This window comes from Pipistrellus kuhlii, unplaced genomic scaffold (genome assembly GCF_014108245.1).
Source record: "Pipistrellus kuhlii isolate mPipKuh1 unplaced genomic scaffold, mPipKuh1.p scaffold_m20_p_7, whole genome shotgun sequence".
Lineage (NCBI taxonomy): Eukaryota > Metazoa > Chordata > Mammalia > Chiroptera > Vespertilionidae > Pipistrellus > Pipistrellus kuhlii.
Window position 1 is genome coordinate 32,196,008 of NW_023425573.1, and position 24,949 is coordinate 32,220,956.

The 24,949-nt window shown below is 35.8% G+C and overlaps 1 protein-coding gene across 1 annotated transcript in view; it reads right to left on the bottom strand.

Moving 5' to 3' along the window:
• ITGA4 (integrin subunit alpha 4) overlaps positions 1 to 24,949 on the bottom strand; it is a 65,504-nt gene that overhangs the window by 21,108 nt on the left and 19,447 nt on the right. The window contains exons 5-16 of the mRNA XM_036421589.2: positions 23,471 to 23,538; positions 21,726 to 21,855; positions 19,832 to 19,917; positions 19,105 to 19,167; positions 18,877 to 19,014; positions 17,932 to 18,043; positions 15,292 to 15,386; positions 13,986 to 14,076; positions 13,299 to 13,344; positions 12,775 to 12,929; positions 9,136 to 9,290; positions 1,915 to 2,064 (exon numbers count right to left, since the gene is read on the bottom strand). Of these exons, the coding sequence (XP_036277482.1) occupies positions 1,915 to 2,064; positions 9,136 to 9,290; positions 12,775 to 12,929; positions 13,299 to 13,344; positions 13,986 to 14,076; positions 15,292 to 15,386; positions 17,932 to 18,043; positions 18,877 to 19,014; positions 19,105 to 19,167; positions 19,832 to 19,917; positions 21,726 to 21,855; positions 23,471 to 23,538 (1,289 nt within the window). The remainder of the gene's footprint in view (positions 1 to 1,914; positions 2,065 to 9,135; positions 9,291 to 12,774; positions 12,930 to 13,298; positions 13,345 to 13,985; positions 14,077 to 15,291; positions 15,387 to 17,931; positions 18,044 to 18,876; positions 19,015 to 19,104; positions 19,168 to 19,831; positions 19,918 to 21,725; positions 21,856 to 23,470; positions 23,539 to 24,949) is intronic.

The window sequence follows — 24,949 nt, forward strand, 5'->3', positions numbered from 1 at the left end:
ATCGAACTTTGGTAGTAATCTATGTAAGTATTTAAAACCCTTTCTGCCAATATGTGTTTTTTTTGGTCAGGTTCCTCTCAGTTTTCTGATGCTTTGATTCCACTTACTATATATGAGCCCGGCACTGAATTTTGCAGCGATTTTATGTTTATTGAAAAGAACAAATTGTAGAAATTTAGAAATTTCACTTTAAGAACTCATTGAGCAAAAGTAAACGATAGAAAAGCGATCATCTCGTTTTAATAGGACCAGGAGATGCTATAAGGTACATGGAAGACCAAAGTTTAAAAAGCTAGACAAAGAAAAAGCATGGAAAGAGCAGGGAGGCATGGGGGAGTGGGGAGAGAAAAGTGAGAGGCAAAGGTGAAAAATAATGAGATGCAGAAGAGAAAGAAATCTAGAAACTCAGAGAAGGAACCAGGTACAAGAAATAGCAAAGGACTAGAGTATTGTCAAATTGCTTATCAGATCACAGACTGCCCATTTGGGGGAGCACAAGGAGAGTGTAAATCTTTCTCTAAAGGATTAGGTAAATATGATTTTTTCTATCACTCTTAGTTATAAAACAGGTTGTTCTAAGAGTCAAAATGTTAGTTATTATAACTACAGACTGCTTAGGTTTTGGCTTGTGCACTTACAATAAAACACATTTAAAGGTACTTGCTATTGAAAAGTGAAGTCAAACAGAAGATTGAAAAAACTAACCTCCAGAAATATTTTTATATATGAGTATAAAGAAAATTTGCTCTTAAGTTATCATCTTTATTCAATTTAATATTGTAGACTAGACAGTGGTGATTGTAAGTTCAAATATCAAAGTGATTTAGGGGCAATTTTGTTGGGACAGGAAATGAACTAGACCTTAAAATGTCCCTTTTATCTTTTACATTCGGTGTGTCATCAGCGAACATTTTAATGAATGTTTTTACCATACCCCCAAACATCCTGTTGACTATGTCTTTGTGCTGTTGGATAGAAAAGTTATGAACAACTGGACTTCCAGAAATAAACACTTTGTCAGTGAATCTGATATATTTTGAGGTAATGTGGAAAAAGTAGTTCACTGGTTAGAATGCAGGATCCATCTCAAAATGCAGTCAGTGTTGGGATGGGACTGGAAAGCATACAGTTAAATTTTAAAAGAGAAACTATTGTGTAACCTAAACACATACACCTATACATGAGTAAAACCCAGCAAGGGAATTTGACTAATAAGACTTCAGTGTATGATGGGAGGGGTGAGTGAGAGGGAGACACAAATGAGAGAGAAGAGACAGAAAAGGAGAAAGATAAACTAAACACACCTGATGACACAGAATAACCAACTCAGGAACGCAACTCACTCCCACTATGAGTGCTCTCTAAGAATATACTTTCTTCCTTGGCAAGACTTCAAGACAGAAAACTAACATTTTATGTAGTATACTAAGAGGCCCAGTGCATGAAAGTCATGCATTTGGGGCAGGAGTGAAGGGGTTCGTCAGCCCAGCCTGTACCCTCTCACAGCCCAGGAGCCCTCAGGAAATGTCTGAGTGCTCAGCGCTCCTGCTGTGGGAGAGCACTAAGCACCAGGGGGCAGCTTCTATGTTGAGGGTCTGACCCCTGGTGGTCAGTGTGTGTGTCATAACGACCAGTCATTCCACTGATCAATTTGCATATTAGCCTTTTATTATATAGGATGAGAAAGCACTGCTATGACTAAATGCACATTTTAAAATATCCAGTTCAATATCCTGAAGGAAATATCAAAAATAAAAATTAAAATTAAAAACAAGACATACCATAAATCTTTTTATACAAAAGTTTTATACAATTTTTAAAAAGATTAGTTCATTTTCCTAGAATTATGTAATACTTAAAACAAAAAAACTTTGTTACATGTCACAATTTTTTAATCAAAGAAAATATTCTTACTGTTTTTTCAAGAATGTCTTTTTCTTTCTTCTGCTGAAGAATTGGCTGGAGTGGTGGGAATTCCTCTTTACTTCGTTTACTGGCAATATCAGCCCCAAGGTGGTAAGCAGCTACAATCTGAATTGGATTGAGGATGTCTCGCACATCTTTCTAAGGAAATTTAAAACCATATGAATTAAAAATAAAGAAATGAAAAAACAAAAACAAAAACAAAAAAAACAAGAAAAAAGTTCCTCCCTTCCTGCATAGGGCCAAACACAACACATGAAAGTAAAAAACTCTTACCTTTTAATCTAAATTAGTTTTTAAAACTGTGAATGTCTATTTTTTCTCATTACAAAAACATTCATGTGCTTAGAAAAATACAAAATAGCATAAAAATAAAAGACTATAGCCATCTAACAATATATAAAGTCTACATTGAGTATATTTTCTTCATGGTATTTTCTATGCAGACTTTTTATAACTTGACTTTATAACGTAGCAATTTTTATTATAAACTCATTGTAGATCATTTCTAAGTACTAACGAACATTTTATTCTATTTAACATTGCCCTCTGATAGACTTGTAGAAATATAATCTCTCAATTTATTCAAGTTTCCTTTTTAGATCTTTCAGTGTTTTTTTTTTTATATATATAATTTGATTCACTTGTTTTCATTTATGAAACATATCCTTTTAAAGACATTTCTCATTATCCTTTTTAACAGGTTATGGATAGTAATAGCAAGTTGCTTGTTTTATATATACAATATGGTTATCCTATTCACTGTATTGAATCTTCTTGCTAGTTGTTTTATAACTTTTTTAGGATTATTGTTTTCACACTTCACAAGAAAAGAACTCTTGAATTTATCAGTTATACAGAAATTGTAGCCCATTCCCAGAATCTATTATATTCTGTATGCATTCTTATAAATTTAATATCTTACTAATTTTTAGTTGTAATTGACAGCCTTTCTAGAGAGTAATGTCAATGGACCAGTTTTCTACTTATCTATAGATATCCCAGGATAGGAATATGGCTTAAACACCACTATCTAAGAGCAAATACAAAACCAAAACCAAACAAAAATTAAAATAAATAAAAAATAACAAATAAATTATTTTCAAAGTTTAGGAATTAATAATCTCTAATGGATAATAAAACAACAACACCCTATCATACTGATTAATGTTGTACTAATTACATCTATAGTAACTTGACACCACCAATAAAGTAAAATGAATACATATATCAAATGGAAAAGACATCCATTGTCTTTATGTAATGATAACAAAACAAACTACATCTATTCTGTTTTTATGTAATTTTTGCTCTTTCTCACCAGTCAGGACATTATCAATATATGGATGGAGGGAGGGAAGGAGAGAGAGAATAACAGCAATAAAAACATGAAAAGCAAATGGTCTGGAGGCAGACTACTGGGGTTCAAATCTCAGGTTCATCAGTTATTATCTATGTAACCTTAGGCAAATTATTTATCTCTCTGTGGCTCAGCTACCTCATTTGAAAATGGGAATAACGATAATGATGATAGTGATGATACCTACATCTTATTGTTGTAAGGATTCAGTGGTATAATGTATTAATACATGAAACACTGAACACAATACCTGTCACTTACTAAGGTATCAACAGATGTTAGACATTATCGTTATTGTGTGCTGGTTGCTTTCAACATGTAGCTATATAAGCCAACAAGGATTTACTGAATTTTCATTTCTTGTAAGAAATTCTGGTAAACATTTAGAAGAAATAAGAAAAAAATATAAAATTCAATTACTGACAACCAAGAAACATTAACAAGAAAATGAGTGACATAACAAGTATTAGACTTGCATTAATTAAGTGGTTCCTGAAAGATTTGAACCAGAGTACTCAAGAGCTCTCATTACTTTTCTAATCTTATACATGGAAATGATTTTATTAAGTGATCATCTCAACATGAAACCTTGACCATATAGGAATGTTGCAAATCAAGGCCCAAATCCCAAGTTATCTATTCGTAAAAGTGGAACAGCTTGAAGCCCCGAGGATTACAATAGCAAACTTGATTAAATTATCCCTGAGGTGTAGGAGCTAGAAAACTGTTGACTGTCCCTCCACATGTCCACTGTTTTAATTTTTCTCCACAAGCTTGCTTTGACCAGATCACGTTACCTAATTCATACTAATTTTCCACAAGGTCTTCTCTACATCTGGTGTATATTACTTTCATTATCTTAATTAGCTATTAATTATGCTTTTCTCACAATATATAAAATGTATGTGCACTCTTGCAAGAACTGTGCTTGACAGATATTCACACTTATTTAACTTTAACAGCTCTACCTAAGAACAGATGCTATAATATCAAAAATGTCTTAAAGTGACTAAGTATGTAGGAGGGAAAACAGAGACTTGCTTAAAATTTTTTATTTGGATGGGTATGTGCTATCTCTACTAAAAAAATAATGAAGATTCCATGCCACCTTTTTATGGACAATTTCATAAAATAGGGTACCCACAAGCATGCAAATTACCCCATGCTTGAAATTATACAAAATCCTCCTTCTCATTTGACTTTCATGAACTTGTGTATCTATGGCCAACTTAAGAACTGAGCTGTAGGCACATGCCCTCCTATTGTGCTTATGTAGTGAAGGATTTATTTAATGGGGCCAGAAATATTTATAAAATATCACTTAATAAAAGATGACATTGATTATCAGCATTTGAAGATATCTATTCATAGATCTACTGTGTACAACACAGGCTTTGAGGATGTAAAACTGAAAGGCCATTACTATGTCACAGTCTATAACCCATAAATCCACACACAGTGAGGAGAGGAGTGTGGTGACATATTCATACACAAGTACAGAAGAGGGAGGGCCACCCAATCTACACTTGAAAGGGGATAGGAAGGTTCTTACACAGAAGAGTTTTGAGCAAGAATATGATCAAGTTTTAGATTTGAGGTTTGAAAATTTATTATTTTTAATTCTCATCAGAGGATATTTTTCCACTGATTTTTAGAAAGAGTGGAAGAGAGAGGGAAAGACAGAGAGGAACAACAATGTGAAACACATTGGTTAGTGGAGAAGAGCCTGCAATCTTACAACTGAGCCAGAATCGAACGCAAGACCCTTCTGCCCTCAGACCAATGCTCTATCCACTGAGCCAAACTGGCTAGGGCAGTCTAAGGTGTACACACACACACACACACACACACACACACACACACACACACATATATATATATATATATATATATGTATATATATATATATATATATATATATATATATATAATTTATTTTTATTGATTTCAGAAGAAGGGAGAGGGAGGGAGATAGATAGAAACATCACTGATGAATTATTGATGGGTTGCCTCTTGCATACCCCTTATTGGGGATCAAGCCCGCAACCCGAGCATATGCCCTTGATGGGAATCTAACACAGGACCCTTCAGTCCACAGGCTGCTCTATCCAATGAGCCAAACCATCTAGGGCTGAGGTTTTCTAAATGCTCCTCTAGTACTAATGTTGGGAAAAGGTTGGAGAGGGAAAAGGTAAGACTGAGGCATAGATTGTAACCTAAGCCAGTAGGACCATGTGTAATTATAATCACTTTATCTAGCAAGCTTGAATCAGCAGGCAAAAAACTATCAAAGATCCAGCACTACAAAAACACACCATCTCCAAGACAGGTGTCCTAACCATTTTATCAGTAGAACATACTCAGATTTTCCCTCACAGAATTCTTTAAATAGCATCAAGAAGACATTACCCATAAATTGATTAAATATTGATTTTCTGCCTTATGTAATGTATTTATTTTTAAAAGGATACAAACATGCATAAGATAATATTCTGTTTTCAAAGACCTTACAATCTACCAAAGGATTAACATATGTTGGGGTAATCAATTCATTTCTAGAATAGTATAATGTGAGTATAGGTATATAGTTAGTTTGCATTTAAATTGTGAACAGAAATGTATGCATACATGGATTGATCCATAGTGTGGTGGGCTTAAAATAGAACTGCTTTGGAGCAAATGGCACTTCACTAAACTATGTTCTTATGTAAGCAAATAAAATATGTAAAATAAAAACAAAATCAAATATTCATTTCCTTATCGAAAAAGGTGGCCTTTAGAAACTCCCACAGAGCTACATAACAAAACTCCCTTATTTCAGAAATTTAAAATCTAGAAATTAGGAAAAATAAGGGAAATATAAGAATGAATTAATTCACCAAACAGGTAGTAGACGCAGGTTGATTTAAAGATTTTTACACAACATGCTAATGCCACTGTACTCACTGGCTCTCTGGATACTACCAAGCACTCCTGGTCTGACTAAGCTAGATATTTCTAATTTTTATTGGAAATACTACATTGGCAGGAAGGTAATTCCTTTGTTATCCCAACGTAGCACCTTTTTACTCTTCTCAAACATCAGTGAATATGGTGATGCAGAGATTCCATCAAATTCAATGAAGAAATGTCATCTAGGAAAACCTCAAGGGGCATCTCACTTCCATGGCCTCTCCAATATTCCCCAAAATTGCAGCCAGTTATCAATCCAATATTTCATTAAGTGATTACAAATGTCTCAAACTCAGCCTGACATGCATTCATAACTCACTAAATATCTTCTGAATTGAGTGGGTGGATAAGTGGAACTTACTTGGGATAGCCAAAGGGAACAATTATACAAGGAAAGTGTGCCTAGCTAGTAAGCTAGGGGTCCTCTGAGAGGAGGGGTCTGTGCCCTGAGTAAATCATTAACAAAGCAACACCTCGTTTCACGTAAGGGGGCCAACGGAGGATGCACATGTATATTAACCCTGCTGACCCTGGGCATATCTGACAGAACAAAGGAACAACTCAAGCACCTGACTGGTGGTCATTTTCTTTCTCTGTTATTAGGGAGGTTTCTTGGCAGAATTCGGGTTGTGGTTCTATTCTTTCAGACAGTAGAAGCCCAGCCATGCTAATGATGCTGAATGCTTCCCATCTGGTGCCAGGCTGTGGGGGTGAAAGGCACTCACTGTGTTCCTATACTTTCCTAAACAGCAGCCAGTGCTCCCTGACGGGGTTGAGAAGCTGCTTCTGTGGTTCCGACACCCTGGAGTGTGGTGGGAGGGTCACAGTATCCTTATGCCTTCCTAGATCTGTGTATTAAAATGTCCCCCCAAAAAAGCAAGAAGATTCAGGAAGGGGAGAAAAACACAATAAAATCACATGTGGGTTTTTTGTGTATGTGTGTGTGTGTGTGTATGTGTGTGTGTGTGTGTGTGTGTGTGTGTGTGTGTGTGTTTTAAATCCCCACTATGTTCCAACCCCAGAGCTAAGTGTTTTTGTTTGACATTGACAATATGGCCCTAAGTCAATGGCTGATACCATGGTAACATTTACAAGTATATAAACAACAAACACAGAAACCTCTGCTAAAATCTCACTTCCACTACAAATGTACTCGGAAGAAAATGTACAGTTTTGAAGAACACTTACTCATAGGAACAATGCCAAGAAACAGGCCTAAATAACTCAGATCAATTTACTGCCTCTTACACACATTCAACACAATGTTTCTTTGTGAATGTCTAATGTTGGCCCTTTTATTGCCTGTAAAATGGTCTCCATGTTAGTCTCTGAAACCGACGAACCTAAGTGAAATGCTTATGTAAAAATTTTTTTTTAAAAGAGAACCTCTTTAATCTCTAGCATCTAAATGATGGTTACATTAATATCATTCCATACTTTTGGCTCCCGACCATCTGATTGCTTTTCTCAAGTACAACAATAAGAACTGCTCAGGGAAATGAGGAAACGGCATAGGGATTAATGTTCTTAGCATGTAACAGTGCACCGGAGTCCTGATGCTTGTTTGCATTTGCTTGGAATAAGTTTCAAAGGGACAATTAAGTTCTAAGCTGAGGCTACTGTCTGAAATCCCAGAAACGGCTCCTGGGAACGGTTTGGCTTTTTTTGTGACAATAGATTTTCTGATGACGTACACCATTCCCTTTTGAAAAAGACCTGGCACTGCTTCATCTGATAAGATTTGACCAGTGCAAGGAGCACGATGATCAGTTTGGGAACGGGTAATAACAGAAACATGACATAGGCTGTGCTTTGGCAGGACATACCCCACACCATCATGCGAGTCGTCCTCCTGGCCCACAGCTGAGCCCCAGCCCACTACAACTGGGCACGTTCCCACTGACATCACTGACAATGCTGGCACAGAGGCAAAGACATAGCCCAAGAGCAGTCGTGTTGCATTCTGCTTTGTTAGAGTCACACGGAAAGCAAACCAACTTTCCCACCTCCCATCTCCCCTCCTCACTTGCTGCCATCTCCCCACACCCTCCCTCAGAAGAAACCCTCCTCAGGAATAGATCTGAGGTTCAGCTGAGCTGTTCAATATGTACATTTCTAGGCAAGGGTATAAACAGAGATAAAACACTGCAATTGTAGAAAGGAAAAGGCAGGTCTTTTATAAACAGTGATGCAGCAAAATGTAATAAAAGTGAAATAAAGGAGGTGCAAAAAGTGGACTTTGAATTGTCCAGGGTCACAGGTTATTAAAGGTTTTGAATCTGGAGCAATAAAATAGGTCAACTAGTTCAGAAGGAGATAGCACTGGCTTTTAACTGTATATTATAAAAGGACACCAATGCCCTAGGGCAGGCGTCCTCAAACTTTTTAAAGTGGGGGCCAGATCACGGTCCCTCAGAGAGCTGGACTATATGAACTACTAATTCCTACTGTAACACCTCAGCTGCGCTCACTGCCCAAAAAACCTGGCGGGCCGGATCAGACTCCTCTGCGGGCCGCATGTGGCCCGCGGGCCGTAGTTTGAAGACGCCTGCAGGGGGTTTGGCTCAGTGGATGGAGCATCAGCCTGCGGACTGAAGGGTCCTGGGTTCAGTTCCAGTCAATAAGTACATTGGTTGCAGGCTCAATTCACGGTCCTGGTCGGAGTGTATGTGGGAGGCAATCAATTTATGTGACTCCCTCACTTTGATGTTTCTCTCTCTCTCCCCCCTTCCTTCCACTCTCTCTAAAAAAATCAATGGAAAAATATCCTCAGGTGAAGATTAACAACAAACTGCACCACTACCACCAATAAAAAGAAACATAAACCAATGTACTAAGATTTTTACTGTACTGATAATATTACAGTTTATACATTAATAACACAAACTAGTCTATATTACCCGCATAAATGCTTGGTGTTTTCTACAGTTAGCGACTGTGCTTGATACTTTCATTCTTCCTGTAATCACATCGGAAGTTCCATTAGAAGAGAAGTAAAACCTTGATGGAGACTCCGCCTTTCTGCTCACATCCAAACTCATGTTATAAAACAAAACTGAAAAAATGTAGAGAGAATCAAAATTAATTTCTAAAAGCATTTATTGTGTTATTTTTGAAGTGATCATAGTCAAAGTTATAGAGAATATTGGAAATGTCTTTAATTCTATTTAACAAATAGCTTTTAAAAACTAACCTGAACTATGAAAGAACAATTTAAAAATACAAATTACAAAAAGTTATTTTTATAAATAAAAAATTGTATAAAATTTTCTCTAGGTTTCTAATTTTAACAATATTAAAATCTTTAGTTATCTGCTTAATCCATTTATATGTAAATGTTTCAAAATGACAGCATCAGATTATTACTACTATAATACTAAAAGTTCTGAGCAAAATTTCATATTTCTTTGGAGTCCTTTTTTGTGTTTAGAAAAATCTGTCTAAAGAAGTACAGGCAGAGTACTGTGCTCAAATGTCACCTGGACTATTTCTACCTTGTGTGGTTATATAATTATCTTCATATGTTGTTAGGGTCATTTATTTCCATTTGTTTCCAATTTGAGGGGTTGATCTTTTTTTGATTTGTTATTGTTTTTTTAAATGTAAAGTGAACACACAATTCAAAAGTCAAACCTATATAAACAGTTTACTCAAAGATGTCTTCTTTTCCAGCCCTGGGCCCTGATAAGTCAGCTCCACAGTTTTATTGGTTTCTATTTTGAACTTCAAGTGCCGATTTGTGCAAAAAATAAACAAATACAGACAGACATTCTCTCAATAAATATTTTGACAGTTCTGTAAGAAGTTATTTCAGCAGTCACCAACCTTTCGGACCTCACGGACCACCAGGGGTCTGTGGACCATCATTGGCCCGCTGCTCCAAAGGTTTCCTTAAACCAGCAGTCACCAACCTTGGGGACCTCATAGACCACCATATGGCAACCGCTGACTTATTTCAAATCTGACATAGTACATAATCATCTGCTAATGATCTTCAATAAGCAAAACGATAAGGAAAATTTACAAGCAACTTAAAAAAAAAAAGTTCAAGCCAGAACTTATCAAGAAAGAGCCATTTCTTGTCTCTAAAGAGATCTTTGCAAAACAAGCTGCATCTAATAGTTTGTTGAGGTGTCACTCACATAGGATCAATAATTCATTAAGTGGTATTTTGAATTTATGTAACTCCTGAAGTGTTCACTTAATATTTTAGGCATAACTAACTCCTCTGAAAGTATTTTATCTATTTATTTCAGGGAACTCTATTATCCCACAAATTTCAAATAAATATGTCAATCTTCCTTTTATTTAGAAAATAATGAAGTCCAAATCAATTGACTTCAAAATCATAATAACTGAGATTCAATGCCTTAAAGATATTCAGACAAAAGTAAATGAAGAAAAGTGAATAAAAATCCACTCACAGTAAGAGGCAAAAATGTTCTGGTTTCATTAAACACTAGTGGCCCAGTGCACGCCTTCATGCACATTGAAAGGAAATTAATTAGAAGAAATATTTTAATATCACTATTCACCCTTTCTTTATAATAGAAGTGTCAACCAAATTCACAGTCAACAATGACAGATAGAAACACATGCGTGTGATTGGCGCCAGCAAGAGCTTTACATGTATTGTGCTTGTGTGAGTCAACTTAGCCTTTTACACATATAGAATAAACTTACTTAACTAGACCTGCTTTCTGCTGTAGCTAAACTTTTTCCAGCCCAGTGAAGCACCCCAACTTCTCTTTCAGGTAATTGTCATCAATACAGCAGTAAATAACACAAAGCAGATTATTATTGTAGACCATGCAGGGAGAACAAAGGATAAAATATTTAACTGCAGTAGTGTCTGATTATATTCTGTGCAGTGAGAAAACCTAAAATCATTTTCAAGGTCCACCATTTCTTATTTCTTTTCAATAGGGTCAAGTTTCTAGGTTTTCTAAATCTCCGTTTTCTGGCTAATGAAAAGAAAATAGGATTCCATCGAGTCTCCTATCTACCTACTCCAGGACTTCTGTGAGGATCAAATGAAATGAGGCATAGGAAAACGCTTCACAGACACTTGGTTAAAGTGTGAGATGTCTGCACCTGGCTATAAACAAGTCATGTTCCTGGGCGGAAGAAACTGCAAGGTGGCTAGTTGTCGCTTGGGAGATGAAGCCAGGCATTGCTAAGTGACATCATTATCCGGAAGGACACTTGGCATATTAGCCTTTTATGTAAATAGATTATATATATATAGTGTGTGAATTATTTCTCCCAAGGAGTCATTTTACAATTATAAAGCATATTTTTGTAACACTGCTGGGGTTATTTACGAATTTCATATACTTGTTTTCAAACAATTAAAAAATATCTGGTCACAAAGGAATTGGTAGTACAACATATACTGATTTTATATAAAGGGAAACAGTCCTATCAATCGAGCACCTATCTTTTGGATAATCCATCAGCTTGTCTGTGCTCCTGTGTTACTGGAGTCATGCTCTCAAACTGCCACTTTTTCCATCAGAAACCAAAAGAAGGATGTGCCCACAGTCCTATCACTGCATGTCTAGCCAGGACTTCTGAAGAGTGCCATAAAAAATGAGTCTGACCACAAGTAGAAATGCTAGGCTCCTTCTGTACTTCTCACTACAGGCTAATTCAGACTGGAGCATCTGTTACACATCTGTTATTTGGTTCAGTATTTTCTGCCTTTAATGTTTAGATGAGGGCAGCCTGCAGGGTCATGAGTATAGTAAACTGCTAAGTGTGGGGCTCATAAATTTTGTGAATTATTGATGCCCAAATGATAAATCCAGATTTGCTTCTCTTCTATCATAGGCTAGTTTCATTAGTAGTCATTCCCATAGTAGCCTTCGTATAACATAATTAGGAAAATTAACTTGCTAGTAAAAAAATGTAATACTTAACAAGTTGCATATTTGGATTTGGGATTACCATAATTTTGGATGAGCCATATCAATGCTACTTTTTGCAGAGAGGAAAACTGAGTTACCTACATATAGAAAAATGTGCGCTCAGGCCTCAAGAGCCATAATAAATGCTTAACAGATGTGTGTTATTTATGAAAAGTGGAATCAGAGTCTAGGCTTTAGAAAGGTTCTTCAGTTATTCAAACAGGACAGAATATAAAGAAAAGAACCTTCTCTCTCCCTGCGTTCCCAACTTAAGCCAACATCACGCTTTCAGGAGCCCAGTAAAACGAAGGAGGAACTGTGGTGATGCTTTTTCTGTTCTAAAGAGCTGTTACAGATGAAGCTCAGTTAGTTCACTTTACATAACACAGCAAGTGATACACTTGATTTGCTTATCATAACCTCCAAACAACAGTAACCTCTAATGAGCCCCATGCGTAGGTTAGAATGATGAGAGCGTCTGAAAAAACGGGGAAGAAAGATGGGTGACTGCTCTCCCCTGCCCTAAAGCAGTCCTCCGTGGTGACACAGAGTGAGGGCTCAAAAGATGACAGTGAGCTTAATGGGTAAAGTACCCATTAAATTCTATTAATTTTGTAAGGGTGCCCTTACCAATATACCCTGGAACCTCTTTGCCCTTGTATGAGAAACAGAGTGTTAGATCCATGCACACAGAAGGCAATCCATTTTCAATACAGTCAAAATGTGTTCTATTTACTGACTCAGGATGGTTTAAAGAAGCTTCGACAATCACTACAGGTCTTGTCCTAAGGAGAAAATAAAATTAGCAATATTAACCACAGAATTATTTTTCCTAAGGAAAAGAATTGCACCTGTCAGTTTCCATTGACTAAGTAATTCCATAGAATTGTTTTATTAACAGTATGTGCATATAATCTCTAATTAAATTTCCATGCATGAATCAAGAGGGATTTTCATAAAATATTGACTTTATGTCTGACTCTATTAATTATATCTATATAAGGTGGAAAAAGTATCCTAAAGTTCAATAATTAAATTTTGGACTAACTAAAAAAGGGTTATAAGGTCACCACCATTGCTGATTTTAAAAATTGCCTCCCATCATCTACAATTAAGCCCAATTGTCATTAAGCAGCAAAACGTATCAACCTTACCTTAGCAACACAGCAGAATCAGACCGAAAAGCACCAACTGCTATATCTGGAGAATAAAAAAAACAAACACGGAATAATGATCATCAATCATTAGTCAAAGAGAATTACTTTCAGTCAGAAATACTTACATATCACCTTTTGACTATTATCAAAACACTATTTATAGAAAATTAATTAGAAAAGATATGCTTACATCTTAAGATTTATTCCACATTTGTCTGAATCTACTCAGTTGCAATGACATTCATCCCTTTATAATATAAAAATGTGATATGAAATGAAAATCTGATTTGTTAGAAACATTCACCGAGAAATCTTTCAAATGACAAAAAAGAGAACCCACAAAAACAATCTTCTTCCTTTCCATCATCATACTAGAGGCCTGGTGCATGACATTCCTGCACTTGGGGGTGGGGGTGCTCAGTCCAGCCTTTTATTATATAGGATGGTTCATTTACCTTTATGGCTGTTTTTAATTTTATAAAGAATAAGGAATGATGTTAAATAACTAACATGTAAAGCTAAGGAATTACTTAACCATTTCAGAGACATCCTTGAATTCAAAAAGCTTTAAAAATGAAGGGAAAAGTTATCAGTAAATCAGAATTCTCTTATGTACTTCTCAATAAATAGGATCCACAACAGAGCATAAACCAAAATAAAAAACAAGGCAAATTTTATACTCACCCATATATCCATTATTATCTGCATCAATTTGCCCAGATATGGACTGTCCAAACATACTTAAGGATTTGCTGATTTGAAGCCCTTCAATTCTCTAAAAAAAACAAAAAAACAAAAAACAAAAAAAACAAAAACAGATAAGTTGAGTGAGAAGTGTTTTTTGAACATCCTCTATCCTAGAGAACCAATGATTTAGTTAAAAAGCCTTCCTATGCCCTGGCACATTTATGAACAAAATACATTTTAGCTAAGTCAAACACTTGTATCTCAGAGAAACAAAATTTTCTAGCTTTCCCTAGGCAGCTGACATCTAAGAAATTATTTTGTGAGTAAAGAGAAGTCATGTAGTACAGATCTCCTATAATGGTCCTGACCCCTTTTCCCAGTCTTCTCTTCAGTTCTGTGTTCATTTCCCTGACCAGCATGAACTACCAAACAAGTAATCTGGAAAATAAGACATTTCTAGTCACTTACAGTAGTGGAGCCCTCAACTCAGGCTTGTGGGGAAAGCCACCCGTTAGCAGACTGCATCCTAGCATTTGATAAGGACAACTCAAGTCCTGTGCTTCCTATTCCATGGGTCTCCTTTCATGTCTAGATAGTGATTTAGAAGTATCAGGCTGCCATCCAGACTTAGAAAATCAGCATTTTTTACTAGACAAATACACACCTTTCATGTTAAACATGGAAAGCCACATGCCTATTTTTGCCTAATCATAAATAATATGTTTTCATAAAAGTATCTTTGGAAAAGCTTTTCTTCTCTGCATGTGCATATACAATAGTTATTTTCCATGCACTGAAATGGCCTATTTTTTTTTTCAGATTACATAGAAGTGAAATCAGAGTTAGATCAGGCACTTTATGAAAGTGCTTTTGTCTTACTGCTTTGCACTGAAAGAACACAGAGTAACATATAGAGTGTTTGCTCTCTCTGTGTGTTCTCCACGAAATATGGGGCTTTAGCCACAAGACATGATAGTTAATCAAATCCAAATGGGCTCATTTGGAATATTATAGATATTACCTCAGAACATAAATGCAATGAAACGCAGAGAGAAATCTTTATAGGTTAATGACAAGCTAGGATGGAAGTGAACTAGAACTCGTATTTTTTGGGTGAAAATCGTTCCAAAGACTTATTAATACTCTTACAAATGACACCACCTATTATGGTGATTAAAATGGTGAAATAGAATATTAAGTATTTGAACAAACAAGTTAAGAAAAAGAAGTCTCATTAATACCAGAAATGTTAAAGAGACTTTTATTACCAATGCTTCTTTTAGAAAATAGCATCATCTCCTACCTGTGAGAAGACTGATGAGATCCCATCTGCTCCGCCATTGTAAATATAAATGGCGCCTCGCAAGTCATCTTCCTGTGGAGCTCCGATAGCAACATCTATTCAAGAATGTAAGTGGTGGAAAAATAAATCCTTGATATAAAGAATGCATCTCTGAAAACTAACCTGCATACTCCTAATCACATTATATAAAACAAGAAACTCCTTATTAAAAAAACAACAACAACTAACACTTTTCTCATTAGAAAGAAAAAAAAGATTACAAAATACTAATATCATCACAACAATGCACAGTGTTGTACATGAAAGCCAGTGCATGAGAGAAGCGGAGTAAATGGGTCTGCGAGGCAGTTTAACAGAATGGTTATGGGCATGGGCTCTAGAGCCAGACCCCTGGGGCAGGCCCCAGCATTGCTGCCGTGCTGTTATACTGGACACAAGGCTTAACCTCTCTGTGTCTCTCCTGTTCCCTCGCCTATAATACGGGGTCATAAAAAACTCAGTCACTCAACACATAAGGACATTATTCATCTAAAGTGCTCAGAGCCATACCTAGAATCCAATCATCATCATCTATGAAAAGCATAACCAAAGAATCCTTACTTTGAGTTTTTGAGTTCTAAGATTTACCTTCTTTGCAAAATGACTTCTAAATTAATTTATGTTCCAATGCAAGTGTTTAAGGTATTTGTTCAGGGTATCTGTATACACACACACACACACACACACACACACACACACACACGCACACACACACAGATTTCAGGAAATAGATTTGTTATATAAAATAATGACTGCATGACCTTTATGACTTTATTAAGATTCACATCAGATTATGACATCATGTGAAAAGATTTGATCAACTCACATAAAAAAGCCAAGTGAAAATAGAAACTAGGAATGACATGGTTTTTCATTAAAGAAAAAAATGAAAACAAAAATAAATAGAAAGATTCCTGTTCATGAATTGAAAGAATACTGTTAAAATGTCCATATTACTGAAAGCAATGTACTAATTATTGCAATCCCTATCAAAATTCCAATGGCATTATTCACAGAATTAGAAAAAAATCCTAAAATTTGTATTGAACCACAAAAGGCCCTGAATAGCCAAAGCAATCTTAAGAAAAACAAATCCAGAGTCATCACACTCCCTGATTTCAAACTGTATTACAAAGCTATAGTAACCAAAACAGTATGATAGTGGCATAAAAACAGACACATAGATCACTGGAACAGAAGAGAGATCCCAGAAATAAATCTACACACACACACACACACACACACACACACATATATATAGTTAATGCATTTAAGAAAATACAATGGAGAAACACAGTAATAAATGGTGATGGGAAAACTGAACAGTTACATGAAAAAGAATGAAACTAGACCAACTACCTTATACCATACACAAAAATTAACTCAGAATATCTATCGTAGTATTTTATAAACGCTGCAATGTAAAATGTTATTTGTGTAATCATAATCATAAAAATACCTAACTTTTTGTTTTTAATATAGTAAAAACATCCATAAATGGTAACATTTATATACCAAATTATACTATCTTACATTTTAATGGGGCTCATTGAAAGCATAGGTTCAACAACCCACTAACTTTCTCCTTTGCAAAGTAACATTTTAGACATCTATCGATAGAAGCACTTAGGCATAAAAAGAAATTAAGGAAGTGAGAATTTACAGTACTCACTTCACTAATTTTTGGTATCCATGTAAGTTTTGACTTAATGCCATATACCAATCATCAATGACTATATAAGAAGACAACACCAGCTCTGAAAATAAATATCACTTATTTGCTCAACTCCATGAGTCACACACATCCTTTCAAACCTATTCAATCTTTTTTTTTCAAGTCCATTTCCTATTTATCAGTTTATGCCCAGTTTTAACAGACATGGTAATTACTCAGGGCTAGATTGGAGAAAGCAAATTTTAAGCAGGAAGGCTCGTAGAAACAAGTACTTCTACAGATGGGCTGATTTCCAGGCAACAGGCACAGTTATGATGGTACCATCTATTCCATTATTGAAATTGGCCCATGTTAGTTGATAGCCACTATTCTTGAGTCTGCTAGTTGCAACCTCACCATTGTTCAGGACTCAGTCATGGGATCCCTCAGATCCTCCCACAATGCTACAGCTGAACAAGGAACTCCTGGTATAGCAGGGTGCTTCCAGAACCCTACACCAGCTCTGCAGACCTCCACTGGGTTTTGTCAGAGTCTTTATTGTACTAACAGTGAAAGAATAAGGCTAATGAGTCTATGATATACATTTCCTCCACATTTAACATTTCCAAAATCAGAATCCTTTTTACAATAGAAAAATGGTGGGTCACAATTTAATAGCATTTTTTAGGAGCACAAAAAAAAAAAAATGCCACTCATAACCAATGGTGCCTTAGGACCAATGGCATATAACAGTAAGAATCAATAGCTGACAACTAAGGAGAAGTCAGGTGTGACTAAAAAAAAGAAAGGAAAAAAAAAAAAACTAAGCCTACATCCTAGCCCCATTTTCTATAGGAAGACAAACAACATAAAACTTCAATCATATTTTCTTCCACGTACCATTTAAAAAGTGGAAATCAAATGCTAAATTGGATACTTTTACTTACCTTCAAAGCCATCATTATCGATGTCACCAAGATTAACTATAGATTCCCCAAATCTTGCAGCGTATTTGTCACTTCCAACGAGCTCTGTTTCCATTTCATTCATTACTGCTCCCTAGATGGAAAGGGGGAGAAAGGTGTCACTGTAACACTCCCTGACAACTTTCCACATGATTTACTGTTGTAATTGGGTATCGATTTTTTTTTCCTAATGCTTCAAACAAGTTGGACAAACTACAGACTGAACTGTAGCACACACAACTCGGTTCAATTCAATAAATACTTATCAAGCACATGTCAACACAGAATAGTATGATCAGAGCTCAATATGATCAGAGCTCAAAGGATATAAAAAACTGTCAAACTCATGATTCTTCATTTTGAAAAATCCAATACATCATTTTGATAATTCAATTTAGCAAATATTTACCGAGTTCCTACTGCAGGCACTGCACTCTACAGACTGACCAGTGGAAGGGAAGAGGCGGTGTGTTCATATGACACAAGCCCTTTCCTAAAGAAGCCCAGCGTCACAGGCAAGGCTACACATGTAAATGACATAGAAGTATAGACTGCTTGGTAATATCAAAGAGCAAGGAGAGTATATGTAATTGTGAGAGCCAGGAGAGATTTCATAAACAATATTCAAGATAACCATTGAAGGATGGGCATACTCTTGACACACAGAGATCATTACCAGCAAAGCACAAATTCCAAAGAACAGTGTGCATAATGCGTGAGAACAAAATATTCAGATTGGATCCTTGTAGGGAGGGACTGTGAACCCTGGGGGGAACTGACTCTCAATTTAGGGGACAATAGTACCATACCAGCATTTTTTTACTTTCATCGTTAAAATAAGCCTAAGAATCTGTAGTCTCAGAGCTCCGGAATACGATCCTAACACGATCCCCAGAGGGGCTTCCGCGTGGGGCTCCTCAGACTTACTGAGCCGGAGTTGATGTACACGAACACTCTGCCTTCCTCCCTGACGCTGCTCTGCATGGGGGCGCCCACCAGCAGGTCCGAGAAGCCATCCGCGTTGAGGTCCACGGCGCAGATCGAAGCTCCAAAGTAAGAGCCAAGCTGCTCCAAGACAAACCAGACCCGTCACTGAGACAACGGCAGGGCCAGGCACCAAAGCCCGCAGGGGTACCAAAGGCAGAGACATATTACCTTTTTACCTTTCATTTCATGTAAGATCTTCAATTCCCTTTTATCGATTCTGAATATGTATGCCTGCCATTGTGGAAAGAATCAGAAAAGGTTAGACTGTGACATTTTAAAATTACTTTCATTTGATCAAAATACCATTTCTCGTAACTTGTAATTGCTCAAATACAGATCTATATAAAAACCCTTTACACTACAGAGTGATCGCAAAGGTTTGGGAAACCACGCTCAGGTTAACTACCTTCTTGGGAGCTACCTCCTGGCCCCTGAGAGAGAGAGTGCAGAAAGCAAGCATTTTTGCCTCACTTTTCAAAGGAAGGCTAAGAAAAATGTAGTCACCTTTACGCAACACTATGACAAAAGCTAAAGCCAAAAATAGCATCTTATTCTTCTTGGTCTTGCCATAAAACATGTTGCCACCCCAATTTCCCATTAGTTGTAAACGTGTTAACCAATAAATATATTCCGCGGACACCTTGAGACAGTTTTATGAAAAACAGTTTCCTCGTAAGAAAGAAAAGCTTCATCTGACATTCTATTTTCCTGAAAGCCTTTCTGCCCAATTGTATCTGAAAGCCGTACAATGTTCACCAATCCCATGAAATGTAGCACACGGCTCTTCATGGTTAACTTTCATTCCTCAGCATGCATGTGCTTCCTCCGTTAACCTCTCCTCTCATGTGAGCTATTTGAATCCTGGTAAAGAGATGAATAAAAACGTGGCTCTTACTTTGCCAATCTGTTCATGCTGAGGGGCTCCTCCGACCACCTCTGTGGTATCCCTACTCCGAAAGTGACCAGCTCCGACCGAGTATCCTTCAAGAAAACGGAGACAATTGCGAGGTGCGTCAGCTGCCATGGGCAAAATATACTATCACGTATCCACTCAGAATTAAGTGAGACTGAGTTCAAAGTGACTGCACGGGACACAATTTTAATACTATTTAGCAAAGCAATACGAGTACACACAACTGGTCATTCATTGTATGCTTTAATTATTAATGTGTATGTCATGAAACTAGTCACATGGCTTTATCTATCCAAGTCCTAAAAATTGAAGATGGCTCCTTTACGTTTGGTTTGTTAGTCTCTGTGTAGTATCAGGACATGCGAGCTCCTGGGATTATGGCAGAAATATTTTAGAGCACAGCAAATATGACATTTTAAACTTGAAGTGTAAAGTTTCCTAAGTCGCAATTTTTTTTTTGCCATGAAATCTTTATTATAAAATTTGATGATGATAGAAATGGGGACATATTTTTGTTTATTATGTAATAGAAAGGGTAATACCAAGCTATATTTTGTCATACTTGAAGATAACCTTCAACTCTACACAAGTAAACGATGAACTGTAAATGAATTTCCTCTGTTTGAAAATGAATTCCTTCTGCTCAAATGGGAAAGATAGAAATAATGCTAAGAAAAAAGCAGTGCTGAGTATAGACTACTCACATGTGAAGCACATATGGCTTAAGCAATTATATACTTTCTAAGAAACTATAGAAAAAGTATTCCTTTCACTATAACAGGGGAATTAATGCCAGAAGAATCTTGTGTTTCTATTAAAACAGTCTATAAATAAACCACTGCTGAGTCATTAAGAATAAGAAGATAAGAAAAGAAGATAAAAAATAGTTAAGCTCTGAGAAATATTCTAAGAACTTATGAGGCAAAGGTCAATGAGCCATTTTTTAGACTCATATGCTTCATAATGTTACCCATTGTCTAGAGCACATGTGTCAAACACAAGGCCCGCGGGCCAAATCCGTCCCGCCAGGCCTTGCAATGTGGCCCACACCGCGCTGTCATAACTGCACTCCGCTGCGTTTCCATCACAATGACAGTTTATGACTGTTCAGTAAACCATTCGGCCCGCGATTTAGGCTGGATTTTAGATTTTGGCCCCTTCTCTGATTGAGTTCGACACCCCTAGTCTAGAATGTGGTCCACAACCTGACTGATTTTCAGCTGGTCCTTTAAGAAACTACTTACTCTTATATAATTAAATAAGTTAATTAATGTATAGTGTTTACAAAAGTTCCTCGGATATGGTAAACACTCAATCAATACTGCCTTTATAGTAATAAGTAGACTGCATAAAGACACAAGCTCATAAGTTTTACTCCGCAGAATAAGCACTTTGCAGTAAAGCAGGAGTTCCAGTCTAAGAATTCTATATCAATGACTGTAGTTACAATACATTATCTTAAATGTGAAATTAACTAAAGTTTCATAGATTGTATTCTTAAACAGACAAACTGTCTTTTTAATAACCACTGGCCATTTTGATCTTTTTTGTTTTTGTTTTAATCCTCTCCTGAGGATCTTTTTCCATTGATTTTTAGAGAGTGGGAGAAGAGAGGAAAAGACAGAGAAATATTGACATGTGAGAGAAACAATGGATTGGTTGCCTCCTGCACAGACTAGGGAGGAGCCTGCAATGAAGGTAAATGCCCTTGACCAGTCTTGAACCCAGGACCCTTTGGTCTGCAGGCCGATGCTCTATCCACTGAGCCAAACCAGCCAGGGCCATTTTGATATTTTGAAAATATAATTTCCCTTACTTATAATCACTAGTATCTGTAAGAAGGATTATAATTTCAGTTTGTCAATTTTTACAGTACCTAAGTAACTTCCAAATTTTACTTGATTTTCTTTGTCTATAAAAGCCGTGTATTTGTTTGCAGTTATATTGTATGAAAAAATAGAGCCAGTCCAGTAAGATGATCCTGGAGCTCCCATCACGATTAAATCCTGTAAGAAATAAACAATTTAGCATCCTTTAAAAGTTTAATCTCACCACTCAAAACCTCTTCCAGATATATTGATACATTTTAAGTAAATAGTGACAAGAATGCATTTTATAATAAATTTTTAAAACCTGAGCATTTTATGAACTTAAAAACACAACAGGAAAAAGAAAAGAAAAAGCCAGAGAAGCTAGCTAATGGATTTTCACTAAAAGTAGGATTTTAGAAAACTTTCACTTCACACTTATCAGTGGACTTAGAAATCAAAGGTAGAATCATTGAACAGTAGAGTGAGCTTTCAGGAGAAAGGCAATGTGCTTTCTATTAAAGTAAATCAATATGGGTAATTAATTAGTGCTCATTACAGAGATAATCATATGTTGTCAAAGAGTGAAAAAGTAGACAACCTATTTCAATTTGCAAAAAGCCATTAACTAGTTTCCTTAACAATGTTAGCTTAGAAAAAATAATCCAATAAAATCTTGGGCTTGTGATCAATGATTCTCTCTTATTGATGTTTCTCTTTCTCCCTCTCTGAAATCAATAAAAAAATCTTTAATAAATTTGGGGGGCATATTTGATGATAAATATGAATTTAGAAAAAGCAAACAGAGGGAAGGTTGAAATAAGCAAATAGTTGTCTAGCAAAATATGAAAACTTTCAGCAATCAAACCTACTTAATATTTTGAAAATTCCTAAACAATTCTGAATTTCAAGAAAAGACCAATTTAAATATACATTAAAGAAATCGTTTTTTTTTTTTTTACATAGTAGGTAATATTTATGGAAATTGTAAATCTAGGACTTTCTTCATCATAGATTCAGAAAACATTCATAAGTTCCTAACTGTTTTTTTAAAATATATTCTATTGATTTTTTACAGAGAGGAAGATAGAGGGATAGAGAGTTAGAAACATCGATGAGAGAGAATCATCGATCAGCTGCCTCTTGCACACCTCCTACTGGGGATGTGCCCGCAACCAAGGTACATGCCCTTGACCAGAATCGAACCTTGGACCTTTTAGTCAGCAGGCTGATGCTCTATCCACTGAGCCAAATCGGTTTCTGCCCTAACTGGTTTTAAAGGGAAACTGGCAGCTTTGAAGGTTGAGTACAACTGGGATCATTCACTGGGAGTTACAGAATGACTACAGTAGTGGAAAAAGAATAATTGAGTTTGAGAATATATCTGATCTAAGAGACCTAGAAGGTTGTTAAATTCTTCAATCTCCCAATTCTCATCATTTTAATTGAAAGTGTGAATTCCTATGTTTACTCCCCTCCTCAACAAGTAAAATAACATACTAGGTATTTTCAATGCCTAAGTTAAAAAAACAAATAACTATAGCTATCTTTAATTTCTATTAAATTCTTAATGAAAGTAATACCCTTCAGTATAGACTTTTAGTTGCTTTTATGCTGCACAGCTATCTAATGTTAAGTATTTTCTCAAAATATATGTCAAATATCGATTGATAAAAATTAAGCTATATTACTATAGTTTCAAATATTAATCAGATATTATACAATTTTTACTGTAAAATATAATATCAGTCTTCAGAAACATTAAAATTCTATATGTAAATACTCATAGCAGCTGTTTTTTTTAGACTATTACCTCCATGTGGAAACTAGATATTCCAACTTGACATGATGCAAAATTGTCTCCAAAGTTTTTCACATAATCTAAAATAAAATAGAAAAAACAATTCAGGATTTCATATAAAGACAAAATCTGTGTAATTTTATTTTATGGAGGACAGGTGCCTAGGCCAGGACACAAATTAAAAAATACCAGAATGGACGCTCCTAGCTCTGCCACCAGCCAATGCTTGACCAAAGGCAGAAAAAGGGGGAAAAAGCTTTCACAGACAATGACTACTGTCCTCATTTCCTAAGCCTCAGCCCCTTCACATTAATTTGCAAATATGGATAGACATTTGGGTAAGAAAGAGCTTAAAAACTGAGGTGGGGGCCCCTTTTGCTACCAGAGGGTTGAACCTGAAAAAAATCAGATGATATCCCTTGGTCACAGTTTTCTCCTCTATAAAATGAAGGCATTTATTTGACTCAAAAAATTGCCAGAATTTCTCCCATATCTAATATTCTAAGGTCTACTGCCTAATTTCATTTACTTTTCAGTATATGCGATCACCAACCAGAAATCACACGTATTTCATTCCCATTATTTTTATATTCCTCCATTAAAAAATCCTAATAGGGGGGGAAAAAACCCCACATACAGGCTTCCTAGATTTTTCCCAGTAGAGGGTCTCTTATTATGAAGGTGGATGGATACTTTTGGAACTTGCTATGAACACAAAGCTTTGCTTCTGAAACACTGACATCAGTAAACATCTATGAAAATAAGAATCAAGACCATATCTTCACTTTGGTTTTCTAACTAGAAAACTTAAAAGGATTGCTGTCATTATAATTACTATATTCTGTCATGATTTTCACTTATGTCATCTTCAATTTTTTTTGTAGAATATCACTAGCTATATCTGAGCAAAACTAAAAACAATTATAAAAATATTTCAAAGTATAAACCATTAGGAAGAAGAGGATAATAAAAGTGCAGAAAACTAGACTGAGTTTTACTGCAATTAAGAATTCAAAATTCACCTTTTATATTCTTGCCATCCAAAGGCCAATCAGGAATATATATGATATAAGCTTCTCCATGATATCAAATGCTAATATTAATAGAGTCAGTACCTGAATTTGCTTATTTGTTCAAAATTTTGTCAGGTGAAAGATACTTTCTTGGAGACTAAGGTAATCATTTTGGTTAGAAAAGTTGTGATGTATATTTATTTAATGCTGAGTTTTCCAAAGACAGATTTTTAGAATTTGTTCTGTTGCAGATATATTATTTAATGCTCTATTGACATTCACCATGAACTCTTTTCACTTTCATTGTTTATTTATGTTCTAACTCGGTGTGCAGTAATGCTACCTAGAACCTAGAATTTTTATGGGGAAATCTTTCAAACTTATGATACCAATCCCTTGTTAGTTAAAGAAAAACAAGTGAATTTGAAAAAAAATGTGAAAAATATTTGCTTCCATTATACTTGAATCTTTCTGAATA